Source organism: Artibeus jamaicensis, unplaced genomic scaffold, assembly GCF_021234435.1.
Source record: "Artibeus jamaicensis isolate MK-2021 breed Jamaican fruit bat unplaced genomic scaffold, CSHL_Jam_final scaffold_916, whole genome shotgun sequence".
NCBI lineage: Eukaryota > Metazoa > Chordata > Mammalia > Chiroptera > Phyllostomidae > Artibeus > Artibeus jamaicensis.
In genome coordinates, this window is record NW_026522059.1 from 25,068,362 (window position 1) to 25,084,155 (window position 15,794).

General features: G+C 38.9%; 1 protein-coding gene across 1 annotated transcript in view; it reads right to left on the reverse strand.

Annotated features, from left to right (window-relative positions):
- The window catches only part of DCAF13 (DDB1 and CUL4 associated factor 13), a 30,915-nt gene extending 15,156 nt beyond the window's left edge, over positions 1-15,759 (reverse strand). Inside the window, exons 1-5 of the mRNA XM_037133404.2 lie at positions 15,593-15,759; positions 9,088-9,287; positions 8,430-8,537; positions 2,431-2,520; positions 643-798 (exon numbers count right to left, since the gene is read on the reverse strand). Of these exons, the coding sequence (XP_036989299.2) occupies positions 643-798; positions 2,431-2,520; positions 8,430-8,537; positions 9,088-9,287; positions 15,593-15,662 (624 nt within the window). The 5' untranslated portion in view covers positions 15,663-15,759. The remainder of the gene's footprint in view (positions 1-642; positions 799-2,430; positions 2,521-8,429; positions 8,538-9,087; positions 9,288-15,592) is intronic.
- Between the last annotated feature and the right edge of the window lie 35 nt (positions 15,760-15,794).

Genomic DNA, 15,794 nt, shown 5'->3' on the forward strand with positions numbered 1-15,794 from the left:
CAGAAAAAGCTCCTGAGAAGATCTAGCTTAGCACGCAGGGCAGCCTCTTTTCCTAAATTCAGACCTGACCAGAGAGAGTAGCAGCCTATCTCCACCTCTTCCCTCACACCTGGAGGAACTTGGAATCATAACTCATACTTCCTAGAAAAGAAAAATGTAACTACCTATCATGAGGTACAATAATCAAGCATATTATTAGGAAGCTCTGGTGCCCTTGCCACTTACAAATAACTACATAAAACAATGCTCAATTCTCCTTCTTCTGACCTCCAAGAGAGTGCAAATCAACATCTCCCTGAAGGTCCCACGATGTACCCTGTGGTACCTCAGTGCTGAAGACATGGGTCAGACTGGAGTGTCGCAGCACAGTGTGTGTGAATTCTGCCCCCTAGCACAAGCACACACCCTCCTCTGAGGCGCTTACACTGGTGTCCAGGCCTGACCCACGGACAAAAATATTTTGAGATCTCAGAACTCAGGGCATCAGAACACAGATATAATCTGGAAAATTCACCAAAGGCCAGAAACACAATGAAAACTCAGAAAAATTGTATCACATGCTTAAAAGTTTCCTACAGAGAGCTGAAATTATTACATAAGGAGGAAACAATGAGTAAAATACACTTCAAAAAGACACATTACCTCAATTGGGTTAAATTTAACACTACATATACTGTCGAATCCCCAGGTCATTGAGCATATAGGGCTGGTTCTTTGTTCATCCCAAATGTCCACTTGCTGTCCACATGTGGCAAAAACAGCCTCCTTCCAGTGATGATCAATCCCTGTATACACTGTCTTTAAAAGCAGAGAGGTTGTTATAAATGGGTCTTTCATTTCAAATCTACAGAATATTTCAAATATATTTATCCACTCTCTCTCTCTCTTTTTTTTTGGAGAAAATCCCTATTCACAAAGAAACTTCTTTGAAACCCTTAAAGGAGAAAAAAGTACCTTAAGGAGTGATTCGGCCTATCACACATTCTGGGAATAAAGAAGAAATGCTAACATAGGATGCATCTAGTTAAGTGTGAAAACATATCACTGAAGCAATTTTTAAATCATCATTGGGTTACTGAAGGATCTAATGAAATACAAAAGCAATTTCTAAAAAACTTCATTCTACATTTACCATGTGAAGTACTCACTAGATAACAAGTGGATTAAAATTTAGAGAAAAAAGTAGAACTAGTGAGGGTGGATGTTAATATTGTTAAAAGCAATAAAATCAATAAAAGCAATAAAATCTTGTAAGTTTGACATTATCCACTCAAAATAGGTGATTAATCTAGTCAGGTCCAAATTAAAGTCTGCCTTTGTACTATCTTGTAAAAACTGTTTGCAAAGCAAGTTAAGAGGGCACACAGGGTCCGGCAGAAGTAAGGCCCGCTCCAGTGTGGTTGGTAGGGTAATAAAATGAGTGTGATTATTTATAGTTTAAAAGATTTTGTAATAAAAAGGGAGCACTATTTGTGCTGGACCCTGTATTTAGCTAATACTTTAAGCTTTTAAGAACTCTTAGCAGCATCTACAGGTTTTAACTATTTTCTACTCATAAAGGGAAGTCCTATAAACTTTTCCACAATTAGAATCGTCTATACCACAGAGGAAGAGGTAAGACTAAATACTTCAAAAGACTTTTGGAACTTCTGGAGAAAAAGCATTCTGCAAGTATGAAGCCAGCTCTGTTTCAGACATCACTGGCAGTTTTTCACCACCTGCAGGCTACTTCCACCCCGTACTCATACCCCACCTCCACGTTCCTTTAAGAACACTGAGAGTTTCTTAAAATCTGAAAGGCAGAACCTAAATATATACTAACTATAATAGTGAAAAGACAAAGTGAGTTTAAAAAGGCATTTTTAAAGGTTAAATCTAATATTACAACTTTGCTTACCATCAAATGTAAGCATTATAAAACATGGGTAACCAAGAATTCTGAATTATACTTAAGCTAAACCATATCATCTGATTTGCAGAATAATGTTTTAAGAAATTAAATGAGATTTATACAAAAAGCATCACCATATTATTACATTTCTTCATTTCTTAAAGGATTCTTTCAAGTTAGACATCCTAAGCTTTGTGTAAGATCTATGACAATATAAATCAGACAGAAACTGAAGCATTATTTTTTCTAATCTTTTTACCTTACAGATGTCCCCCCCAGGGCTTTGCCAGAAAGATGCCTCACTGCACCCTCTGGCTAAAAACAGGAATTGAACCCAACTATAGCGAACACTGAAGAACTGTTCAAATTCTTTAGTTGCAAAGGACCAAAACGACATTAAATATTGATTAAAACAGGTCAACTGTTACAGTCTAAAGTCTTTAATTTGTATCTATATCTTTTTTGAAAGACAAATTATGAAATAATTTGAAAAGAGAAGGTTTTCAATAGACAAAGTACAGGTCAACTTATTTTTGTACCTTTCCTAATATTGTGTGCAGCGGCTCTTCCTCTTCTCCGAAGCCTGGGCCATCCATTTTCCACTGCTTCACAGTTTTGTCATCGCCAACCTAAAACATTTGTTATGGTGATGATAATAAACACTAGTTATCGAGTGTACAAACATCTCCAGTTTTAAAGATAACACATATGATATTTGTCCAGTAGAATTACTCATGTATTTATCTCGCTTGTTATAAAAATCTATAACAAATACATATACTATATAAAATTAAAAATAAAGTAGTATGGGTAGAGCAAAAGAAAATGAGAGTAGGAACAAAGTTAGGTCATATCCAATGGCAGAAAAACGCATACTGCAGTAAGGATGGCATTTCAAATTTGAGAGAAAAACAGATTTTAATAAAACGATCTTGTGCTATCCGGTGGTCATTTAAAAAGTTGAACTAATTTGATGCCTGACATAAAAATAAAATGCCAGATAATTTTAAATATAAAAAATGAAAAATAAAAAATTTTAAAAAAGAACTAGAGAGGAGACATTTTTATAATCTTAGCATAAGTAAAGTCCTTCTTTGCCTGACATAAATGTCCAGAAACTACTGAGTTGAGAATTTTGAAACTGAACTACAGAGCTCCAAGGTACCCTATGAATTTTTCAGAGGTCCATGAGGTTAAAACTATTTTTATAATGCCAGTAAAGACCTCATGTGCCTTTTCACTGTGCTCACGGATGTATAGATACAATGATGGGTACACCTGTTGGCACCTTAGCTCAAATCAAGACAACAAACTGGATTTTTAGATTTGGGTCTGTAGAGATACTATGTGAAACAAGCTACAAAACAGAATGCCTAATACTGTACAACCTGATTTGTTTAAAAACATCATGTATTTATCTGTAGGAAGAGAATAATTTTAGCTATTTCCTTGCACCAAATTCAAAAAGAGAAACACTTCCTACAAAACAATTCATAGTGCTCGTGATATTAGAATAGGATAAGTGGTGAGGAGGTAAGTTTGGGTAATAAGGCCAGACAAGAATTTCTTTTGTTGAGGATGCTAACAACCAAAAATATTTATTAATAGGGCTATATTTTATTAACAACCTGAATCTAAGCTACTGGTATCATACCAAAACTCAACTTTGGAAACCAGTGTTAGGAGCCAGTCAAATGTCATTAAGGTGCCAAGGTCTTAGCTGCTCTGACGTGACCCAATGGGATCTTTTAGCATTTATGGAAGACAGGATAAACTGTTACTAGGAACACCCTCCCTGAAAACTGTTTCTTTCAATCAAACTTTTGATAAACAGTGTCTGGCAGCTCCAGACTGAACCTCCTTGTAAATGTCTAAGCTACTCTGCACAAGTCTATTGTGCATAAGCCTCTGCAGACCATAAATCCTGAGAAAGGTTTAACATCTTGTAGAATGGAGGAACCAAACAAGACTCTGCCTGGCTAACAATACCTCATCTCCAGGCTGAGTGAACTGAAGAAGGACCTGCTGGTACCACAAAATGGGATATTACTGATGCTATGAAACTTAGGTAATAAATGCTTATCTTTTGCAACATTGTATGTTAAACATTTTTGAAACATTAAGTGCTGAAATTATGCCAGGGTAAGTAGTTTTCACATCATTGCACCTCTACCCAGGCACACATTACTTAGAAATATCTAAAGGAAGGACTTCAGGCCAAGATGGAGGTGTAGGTGGAAACACTGTGCCTCCTCACACAACCAAAATAAGGACAACAAAAAGTTAGAAACAAAAATAACAATCAGAATTGACAGAAAATTGCACTGTATGGAAGTCGGACAGCCCAGGAGCTGAAATAGACACGTTCATCCAGACCATCCAGACCAGTAGGCAGGGCAGTCAGGCAGCTGAGGAGAGAGGGGTCAAAGCACAAGAAGCGGTGACGCTGGGCGGGCAAGACAGCAGAGGGCAGACCCTGGGCACGGGGTGGCAATTGTGAAGCAAGGCACTGCATGCAAGGTGGCTGGCTGACCAGGCTGCAGCCCCACATTCGAGTACAGATACCTGGGGAGCAAGACTGACCATCCAACCCAGGGATCCAGCACCGGGAAATAAAGCCTCAAAGCCCCGATTGAAAACACCTGAGAAGGCTGAGGGGCAGGGAGAGATTCCCAGCCTCACTGGAGAGTTCACTGGAGAGACCCACAGGGTCCTAGAACACACACAACCCCACGCAAACAGGAATCAGCACTAGAAAGGCCCAGTTTGCTTGGGGGAGTGGCGGAAGGGACTGCGGTCCTATAGAGAGCCGAGCAAGCACCACTATTCCCTCTTGGACCCCGCTCCCATATACAGCGTCACAACCCAGTCACGGGGTTGCTCCACCTTGGTGAACACCTCAAACAGGTGTGACAAAAAAAAAAAAAAAAAAGGCCAAAACAAAAGAACAGATCAAAGCTCCAAAAATAATACAACTAAGCGACCAAGGGATAGCCAACCTATCAGATGTACAGTTCAAAGCACTGCTGATCAGGATACTGACAGAATTGGTTGAATTTGGTCATAAATTAGATGAAAAAATGAAGGCTACACTAAGCGAAATAAAGCAAAATGCACAGGGAACGGTGGAAAGGAAACTGGGACTAGAAGCAATGGAGTGGACCAGAAGGAAGAAAAAAAGAAACAAACAACCAAACAGAAAAGAATGAAGAAACAAGAATTCAAAAAAATGAGGAGAGGCTTAGGAACCTCCAGGACATCTTTAAATGTTCCAACATCCGAATCATAGGGGTACCAGAAGGGGAAGAGGAACAGCAACAAGTGGAAAAGTTATTGGAACAAATAATAAAGAACGTCCCCAATCTGGCAAAGGAAATAGACTTCCAGGAAGTCCAGGAAGGTCAGAGAGTCCCAAAGAAGTTGGACCCAAGAAGGAACACACACCAAGGCACATCATAATTACATCACCCAAGATTAAAATGAAGGAGAAAATCCTAGAAGCAGCAAGAGATAAGGGGACGGTCACCTACAAAGGCGTTCCCATCAGACTGTCAGCTGATTTCTCAAAGAGACCTTACAGGCAAGAAGGGGCTGGAATAAAGTATTCCAAGTCATGAAATCCAAAGACCTATATTGAAGATTGCTCTATCCAGCAAAGCTTTCATTTAGAATGGAAGGACAGATAAAGTGCTTCTCAGATAAGGTCAAGTTCAAGGAGTTCAGCATCACCAAGCCCTTGTTTTATGAAGTGTTAAAAGGACTTATCTAAGAAAAAGGAGAAAAAAACTTGTATAGTAAAATGACAGCAAACTCACAATTATTAACGACCAAACCTAAAACAAAAACAAAAACAAAAACAAAAACTAAGGAAACAACTAGAACAGGAACAGAACCACAGAAATGGAGATCACATGGAGGATTAGCAACAGGGGAGTGGGAGGAGGAGAAGGGGGGAAAAGGTACAGAGAATAAGTAGCATAGACAGTAGGTAGAAAACAGACAGGGGGAGGGCAAGAACAGTATGGGAAATGTAGAAGCTAAAGAACTTAAGACACATGGACATGAACTAAAGGTGAGGAATGTAGGTGGGAGAGGGTGTGCAGGGTGGAGGGGAATGAAGGGGAGGAAAAGGGACAAGTATAATAGCATAATCAATAAAGTATATTTTTTAAATATCTAAAAGGAGAAATGAATAATGAATGTAAAATATTTTCAGTCTATTGATTTTTAAGCATTAAAAAAGTAGTAAATCCTCTGGCTGGAATATTAAACTATTCGATATATCCAGAAGAAGAACCAAGCGGAAGAACTGTAGCTGCAGCCTGCTCCAACTACCCATCCAACTCCTTCTACAACGTACATATGTGTGCCAGGCTATGAAACTTGTCTGCACCCCTCTAAAGAAAAGCTATTAAACGCTCTGCAATGTAGCTTATTTCAGTTTTTGACAGCAAGTAAGTTTTTTCTTACTGTTAACATTAACATCTATTCCTAATGTCCCTATATGAAACAAGTCTGTTTTTGTCTTTCACATGACAATCTTTCGAATATTTAAAGGTAACTCTCAGGTTTCCCACAAGTCATCTCTTTCCTTCATTATTCCCTTGCTATCTGTTTTGCACCCAGCATGCTACTCAACTTGTTCTTTGAAAAACCACCTCTGAATAAAAAACAAGGGAAATTGACAAGTTGGTTAGTGTGTATTGAGACACAAAAGACTGTACAGATAGGTCAAAACATTTGAAAAGATATACACCAAACTTCTAACAGTGTTATAACTGCAAGAGTAGAATTACAGGACCTTTAACTTTCGATTTTTTGCAGGTCTACATTCCTAAAATATTCTTCTCGGTCTTCATTCTCATCATCCTTCATAGTAGTTCACATAACCTACTATGCCTTCTTTCTGGGACATTAAGCTCATCCACAGGTTCCAGTTCTCTGGCTAATCCCAGAGTTTCTCCATTCTTAGGAGGTGGGCATCCTCAAAGCCCATTTCCCTGACATCTCTGACTTCTGTATTTTCCACCTTGCTTTTCCCCACTGATGCCAGACCATGGCTTCAATAGTTATTTCTGTTCTGATGCTTCCAAGTTTAACTCAGACTTCCCTCCCATGCCCCAGCTCTGCATCTGCAAAGGTCCAAGAACATCTTCACTCGAACAGCACGTGGCAGCCCAGCTCACCACACCATACCCTTCCCATTCTCACTCTCTACCTTCTCTGACACTTCTGGCTTCCCCATTTCTGTAACACAAAGCACCATCTTCTTAGGCATCCCAGTTATCAAGCCTGTCAAACTTCCAAAATGTGTCTAAACCTACAGATTTCAACTGTTTCCACTACCCAGTGTTGACTCATCACTGCTTAACAAGATTATTAAAACAGCCTCCAACTGTTCACTCACTGCTGTCAAATTAATCATGTCAAAGCACAGCTTAGATTTTTGCCATTCCCCTGTTAAAAGCTTTCAATGAACTCAGACATTTATACACCAATGTCAACAGCAGCATTATTCACAAAAGCCAAAAGGCGAAACATCCAAATGTGCATTGATGGATGAATGGATAAACAAAAGGTGGTGTATACATACAATGGAATATTATTCAGTCTTAAAAAGGAAAGAAAATTCTGACACGTTCTAAAACATGGATGATCCTAAGAACATTATGCTAGGTGAGGTAAGTCAGAACAGAAGGGCAAATATTATGATTCCTCTAGTATGATCTTCCTAGAATAGTCAAATACACAGACACAAAGTGAAACAGTATTTATTAAGGCCTGAGAGTTACAGTTTGAGAAAATGAGAAAACTATGGAAATGGCTAATGGTGATGGTTTCACAATAATATGGCCTAATGCCACTGAAATGTACATTTAAAAATGGTTAGAATGGATCCCTGGCTGGTATAGCTCAGTGAATTGAGCGCGGGCCTGCGAACCACACGATCGCGGTTTGATTCCCCAGTCAGGGCACATGCCTGGGTTGCAGGCCAGTTCCCGGTAGGGGACTCATGAGAGGCAACCATACATTGATATTTCTCTCCTTCTCTCCTTCCCTTCCTCTCTGAAGATAAATAAATAAAATCTTTTTTTTTAATAAATAAAATCTAAAAAAAATGGTTAAAATGGTAAACTTTATGTTATGTATATTTTACCTCCCCCCCATACAATGACATATTTCTTCAAAGATTTATGACCCTGACACAGTACAATTTACTCATTCCTAGCACTGAAAACCCTCCAGAGTAAATAAAATACCACTCTAGCCTTGCAATTAATCCCATTTCTTAGTACCCTACAGGATATTAGTTTCACTATTACATTAAGTAATTGCTCATTCAAAAATTACATACAAAAGCACGGGGAAGCCTGGATTACATTACAAAAACTAGTTCTTTTCAAGGTTTTAGTAAGTTATTTTGCATTGTGAAAATCCACAAGAGCCCTGGAAGAAATAAACAAACTCAGAAAATATTCAATTAGATCAGTCTTATACATGTTGAAAAGAATTAATAACTTAATTGCATTATACTTACAGTAAAAAAAGAACTCCCACAAAAACGGGTACATATTCCTCGTACAAAACCTTCATGTGCCTGTATTGTACGGACACAGTTTCGTTTGGTCAGGTTCCAGATTCTAACCTATGATAGAGTACACCAGGAACTGTCAGTAAACTGTAAATATAAAATGTTCAGGCACAGGAATACTGCATTCCAAGAAAAATAAATTTGATACTGAAAAAGCTATGACTCATTCTACCAGACAGCTAAAGGCAAAATCTTCTGGATTAAAATAATGCGAACATTAAGGATAAGTATACCAACAAGCAGAACATTCAATCTGTTAAATACTCTATTGATTCTAGTTTAAAGTGTTTCAAAGCTTTCTTTCTTTGCCAGAGTGGGAAATAAGTGTTGAATCATTACTAACATCCTGCTACTAATAAAACTCACACTGAAAATCTTTATTATAAACATGTTTTATTATTTACTATCAAATTAGGCTTAAAGCTACTACATTTTTAATTTCTTGGGTTTAGAAAAGAAACAGAAGTTACTAATTGAGCCTTGAGAATGAAAAGAAAACAACATATAAAAATGAAATCAATTAAAACTCACAGAGACTCAAAACTAAAGCACATTTGTAATATAACTATTTTTAGTTGAAAACATCATTTAGAGTGACACTTGCCTCTCCATCACATGCCCCAGAAAGGACAGTAGCCAGGCTCTTTGGATGCTTTGCCAAGCAGTTGACTCCATCTCGGTGACCATCCAGGGAAGCAAGGAACGGCTTTGCAAATACCCGTTCCAGTTTGGTAGCATTTAAAGCTCTTACGTATTCTCGTGGAACCTCAAAAGGATGTAAGGTTGGATCATAGTTTCTTGGAACTGAAATAAAAGTGACTCCTCTTAATAAAAACGATTCACATTTAATATTTCCTGTGGTCTTCCTTAGCTAATACATTCAACTTGTTATTCAGTAAGCCACTGTTCTATGCCTAGCACTGAAGAATACAAAAGGAGACCTTCTGTCCAGAAACCTTCCCAAAACTGCCAAAAAACTCATGGAATGCATATATTTTACAAAAGACTTAGACCCTGTATATACAGAGCCTTTGCTTTTTAAGAAAAGATTTTATCTATTTATTTTTAGAGAGAGGGAAGAGAGGGAGAAGAAAGAGAGAAACATCAATGTGTAAGAGAACATCAATCAGTTAGTTGCCTCTCATCCGCCCCCACCTGGAACCTGGCCTGCAAGCCAGGCATGTGCCCTCGGTGGGAAGTGAACCTGCAACCCTCTGATTTACAGGAGGATACCCAACCCACTGAGCCACACCAGTCAGGGCAGCTTTTCCTTTTATGTGTCCTGCCATTCATTTCAACGGGTATAAGTGTTCACAGGCAGGGCTTCCATTACATTCTTCACTTATACTCCTATGCCTAGCACAGTGCCTGGCACAAACAAGTGCATGATAAACGTTTGCCCAACTGAATTCTAAGCAACTAGTGGGGCGAGGAACATTATTAATCTCCAGTGCTAATCACTGCATAACAAACACTGTTGTGATTATGATTATAGCTACGATTTATTGAGCACTTTCCATGTTTGTTTACTTACTTAAAAAAAGAGTTTACCATGTGCCAGGCACTCTTGCAAATACCTTATATATTTTAAAGTAATTTAAAATTTAATTTTAAGTATATTTTATTGATTATTATAGTTGTCCCATTTTTTTCTCCCCTTTATCCTCCTCCGCCCTGCACTACTCCACACCAGCATTGCCCCTCTTAGTTCATGTCTAGGGTCATACATGTAAGTTCTTTGGTTTTTCCCCCACTCTCCCCTCCTCCTCCCCATTGATAACCCTCCATGTGATCTCCATTTCTATGATTCTGTTCCTATTCTAGTTTCTTGTTTAGTTTGTGTTTTTGAGGTTCAGTTGCTGATAGTTGTGTTTGTTGTCTTTTTACTATTCATAGTTATGATCTTTTTCTTAGATAAATCCCTTAACATTTCATAGAATAAGGGCTTGGTGATGATGAACTCCTTTAACTTGACCTTATCTGGGAAGCACTTTATCTACCCTTCATTCTAAACGACAGCTTGGCAGGACAGAGTAATTTTGGATGTGGAAGCCCTGCCTGTGAAAGATGTGATTTTGAATACATCTTTCCAGACTTTTCAAGTCTGTAAGCTTTCTTTTGAGAAGTAGCTGACAGTCTTCTGGGAACTCCTTATGAGAGTTTCCTACAGGTAACTCTCTCCTTTTCTCTTGCTGCTTTTAAGATTCTCTTATCTTTAATCTTGGGTAATGTAATTATGATGTGTCTGTGTGTGTTCCTCCTTGGGTCCAATTTCTTTGGGACTTTCTGAACTTCCTGGACTTGAAAATCTATTTCCTTCACTAAAATGGGGAAGTTTACCTTCATTATTTGTTCAAATAAGTTTTCAATTTCTTGCTTTTCCTCTTCCTCTTCTCCTTCTGGCACCCCTATGATTTGGATGTTGGAACATTTAAAGTTGTCCTGGAGGTTCCTAAGCCTCTCCTCATTTTTTTTTGAATTCTTGTTTCTTCATTTTGTTCTGGTTGAATGTTTATTTCTTCCTTCCGGTCCAAACTGTTGATTTGAGTCCCAGTTGCCTTCCCTTGCCTGTTAGTTCCCTGTATATTTTGCTTTATTTGACTTTGCATAGCCTTCACTTCTTGCTCTATTTTGCATCTGCACTCAATCATTTCTGTGAGCATCATGATTACTGATGCTCTGAACTTTGAATCTGATTCACTTAGTTCTTTTTCTGGAGTTTTTATCTCTTCTTTCATTTGGGCCATATTTCTTTGTCTCAGCGCACCTGTTATGTTATAAGGGGTGAAGCCTTAGGTATTCACCAGAGGGGGGCACCCCACTTTGCTGTGTTATGGTGCTGTATGTGGGGAAGGAGTCAGAGAGGGAACAATGACACTTGCTTGCTCTCACCCTGCTTTCGGTCTTCCTCCACTACCTACAAGCAAATTGAGCCCTTCTGGCACTGATTCATGGGTGGGTGGGTTTGTGTATGTTCTAGGACCTGGTGGGTCTCTCCAATGAACTCTTTTGTGATTCTGGAAGTTTCTCCCACTGCTGCAACCCCCACAGCTTTTTACAACCAGAGGTTCTGAGGCTTTAGTTGCCCATGCTGGAACCCTGAGTTCCATGGTCTCTCTCACTCCCCAGTTGCTCCTCCTGGCTTATCCACACACGAATGTGGGACCTCCCAGTCTATAGCCACTGTCTCGTCCACCCAGTCCCACCCAGTCCACTAGCTTGTTGCACACCCACTCTACCCTGGCTGCCCATCTACAGCCCTCCTACCATTTGGGATGAATGTTCCTTCTTTAACTCCTTGGTTGTCAGATTTCCATACAGTTTGATTATCTGGCAGTTCTAGTGGTTTTTTGTTTTAAAATTTGTCGTTGTCCTACTTTTACTTGTACAAAGAAGCAAAGCATATCTACCTATGCTGGTAATCCAGATTTTATTTATTTGTTTTTAGAGAGACAGGAAGGTGGGGCAAAAGACAGGGAGAGAAACATCCGTCAGTTGCCTTTCACATGCCCCCAACGAGGGATCTGTCCCGGCAAACCCAGACATGTGCCCTGACCAGGAATCCAACCCCAGACCTTCTGGTTTGCAGGCCAGCGCTCAATCCACTGAGTCACACCAACCAGGGGGCCAATACCTTGTATTAACTCATTTAATCGCCTCTGCACCTTATGGGTTAGGTTCTACTATTACTTCCTAATCTATGGATGGGGCAACTGAGGCACAGAGCAGTAACTTGCCTATGAAGTGATGAAGTCAGGATTCAAACCAAGGCAATCTGGCTCTAGAATAAATGTTTTTAACTGTTATGCTACGCTGCCTAACATGTTGTCACGGTTAACATACCCTGAATATCTAAAAGTAAACCTATCTTCTCACCTCATGACTCCACCTTGCTGTCTCTTCTTTCTGACTCCCTGTCAAAGAATCTGGATAAAAAAGAGGTTCTACAGAAGCAACCTCACAGGATGATCCAATCACAAATTTCTAAACGGACAGGTGGTAGAAGGTAATTATAACCCCTGCATATAGTGTCTTTAGTAAAAGGTTCATCTTTGCCTTAAGCAAACTCTTTCCATTGTTTCTGTGCTTCTAGGTCAACACACCTTTGAATAAGCTTAACCACCCTCGAGAGAGCACAAAATCTTTTTCAAACATATAGAAGAAACTGCAAAAAATGTCATTCTCCCGAGCATTTGAAATCCTACTTCCCAGCAATTGTCAGTTTGGCTCAAATAAGTTCTTACAAAAATTCTCTACAAGTTCATAACATGCTGATATTGGCAGTGCTATATTCAACATTCAATCAAGCTTACCCATCAATCATCCTTATTCTCCAGTGCCAAAACTTAAAAGTCCTACTTATACTCTCTCAGAAATACTTCTTACTCATTTTCCCCTTTCTCTTCCTACCTCCAGTAACTTAGTTTTGGCCCATATTACTTTATACTTGAACTATTGTATTATCATCCCTACTTTATTTGATAGCAGTTTACACTATCACCTGATTAATCATTCTAAAAACACAGATTTTTGCATGTCACTCCCATGCTCAAAAACTTTTGAAGGCTTCCTACTAAACTCTTGGTAGTCTTCAAACTCTTTTCATTGTATACCTCTAGGAATGGAGTTTTTGAGCAGATCTCTGCTGCTCAACTATATACACACACACAGAACTTATTAAGAGCATGTGATTAAAGATGCTGTTTTTAAAAAATCTTAATCTAATGCTACTCAAAGGTTTTAATTACAATGTTTGGTTTTAACTGCTACTGCAGTTGCAAAAGATACAGGCAGAATTTGCTAATCCACAATACTGTGTTATTGAGAACACAGACATATCAGAAAAAAACTCCTACCTAGGATTCATAGCCACAGAAAAGTTCATCAAATTTTACAATGCTTAATTCATCATTATGTTCCACAAGTCTTCTAAGAACTCTGCCATATATTACCAAGGAACCTCTGCAGAAAAACAGATTTTTATGTCTGCCCCCCATCACTTTACAAATTATTATGAAGATTCTATTAAAGTAATAAAAAACTCCAATTAATGTAAACTGTAGAGCACGTTGCACTATTCTGAGAGTATAAGCAAGCTTCACATCTGAAAGCAGAAGCAAGCACACCATGTCAAGCCTCTAGTCTTTTCTCCAGATATTTTCAAGAAGCAGACGCATCATGTGACTATTTAACATACTGCTGAAATGACTGTGTTGATGCAAGTATTATCTAAATAGATTAATTTATTTTTTAACATAAGAAATGTAAATTGAAGTATTCTTTGTTTTTTTCTATTCCACAATGAATAGCCCAATATATCAGTTTTAGAGACCTCTGACCAATGGAATTAATTTCAAGCTCCTTTCTGGTCTTCCACAATATGGTCCCAACCTACTTCTCCAGCTTTATGTAATTTTTGAAACTCCAATTTTGGGCTCCAGCCAATCTGGTTTATTCACTGTCACCTAAAACTGCCTTGACCTTTCCCACTCTTGAATACTTGTAGAAGTCATTTCTTTCCACCGAGAATGTACTCCAACTCTCATCCTAACGTAAATAAACCCTACGTATGCTTTAAAAATACTCAGCTTAAATTTCATGTCTTCTACAAAGGGTTTCAAATCACTACCATCATTCCAACCTATAAATCCATACATTCTGTCAACAAGTATACATGGAACATCTGCTATGTTACAAGCACTGAGGATACCACAGCTGACAAAAACATGGCATATATTCACGTAAGTTTTTCTCATACATCTGTATATTAATCAATGTATCAGAATAGCCAACAGAATTTTAAAAATACAGATTCTCTGATGTCCTCCCCCCAGGTCAACGAATCAAAGTACTCAAATAAGCATTTGAATACTGCACAAAATTTGCAAGGAAACAACAGCTAAATACAAGTAAAAGAATAAGGGAAGACAGCAAATGTCTTCCTTATTTTATGCTTTCCAGAGCTCCAATACTTCTATTTTCCCATTTTGCTATTAACACTTCCACCAAGTATAAAGAAACAGAAAGTTGTTATAAAAAGTAAGACCCTTAACATTAAGGTCAGATAAGTCATCACCTTCTAACACTGAGATTCTATGACTAGTCGGTCATTCACTCATTCCTGCATTAACAGAATGCCTCAAATACACTCATATTGGCAAGGGTAAATTTAAGCTACTTGTGAGAAAAGTAATGACTAGCAAAACTAGAGAGGAAGATGGGACCAAGTTCAAGATGTCAAAACGATGTCAAATCCTAGTGACATAACCTAATGTATGTTAGAAACATTACCGTCTTGTTACTTAATCTGTAAACATTTTATGAGTAGATCTTTACTTCGTAGCAAATTCTCGCATACATGTTGATAACCGCCACTACTCAATTAAAATGACAAAATACTGTTCCAGCCTCATCTTCTATCACTCATCCCTTACTCAAACTCCGATAACACAGCCCCGGAGTTCATTTTTGCCTAAAGGCCTTTGAACTTGTTATTCCCTTCATTTAGAATAGTCTGTTCACACATATGGTCCGTCCCTTGTCATTTAGATACCATGAGCAATTACATGATTAATTCATAAGCAGTCAGCATGCTAATGAGGGAACAGGTCAATACGGGTAAGTAAAACTCATTAACTTCATTTTAACAATTTCCAATTCCAAGAGCTGTTGATAAAACTGATGGCTTTAGGTTTCACCTGTCTCTTCCTACATTCAGATGTACGTAATTTTATGAAGTGGCCAGAAGTTAGGGCAACGGAAAGGTTTAGGGAAGCCAGTTTGTTAAATTCTTCAACCCACGAATTTGGCTCATTCAAGTTGAACTTTTCAACAGGAACCTGAGAACAATTTGAGAAAGGGGCAGGGGAGCCTCAAGCATTCTCCATACTGCTAACTTTCCCACAAACCACTAGAGTAAGCTCTTTTTAGAAGGACTTCAGGAGAATTTATCTGCTACTCAGTCCCGTCTGGCCTGATCTGTAAAAAGTTTGCCTTGGAGAAACGGAGCAGTGAAAGAACGGGAAAAGAGCGCGTCTCCCCGCCCACTTGACTTGGTGCAAGCCCAGGCCAGACCCAAGGCTGGAGGGCTCTCTACTAACTTGTCTCACCTCTCTGTAAATCCAACTTGGTTTCGCGGACATAGTGGTCCGGGTTCCGACTTAGCATCTTCACCTTCATCTTGGGGTCGAGCTCTGGCCGACTCCACCAGCGCTCCCTCCGAGTTCCGGTTACTGCCCCCACCGTCCGCACGTGCTACTTCCGTTTGTTTCAGGCCACTTCCGGCCATGTGACTTACACAAACAGGAAACC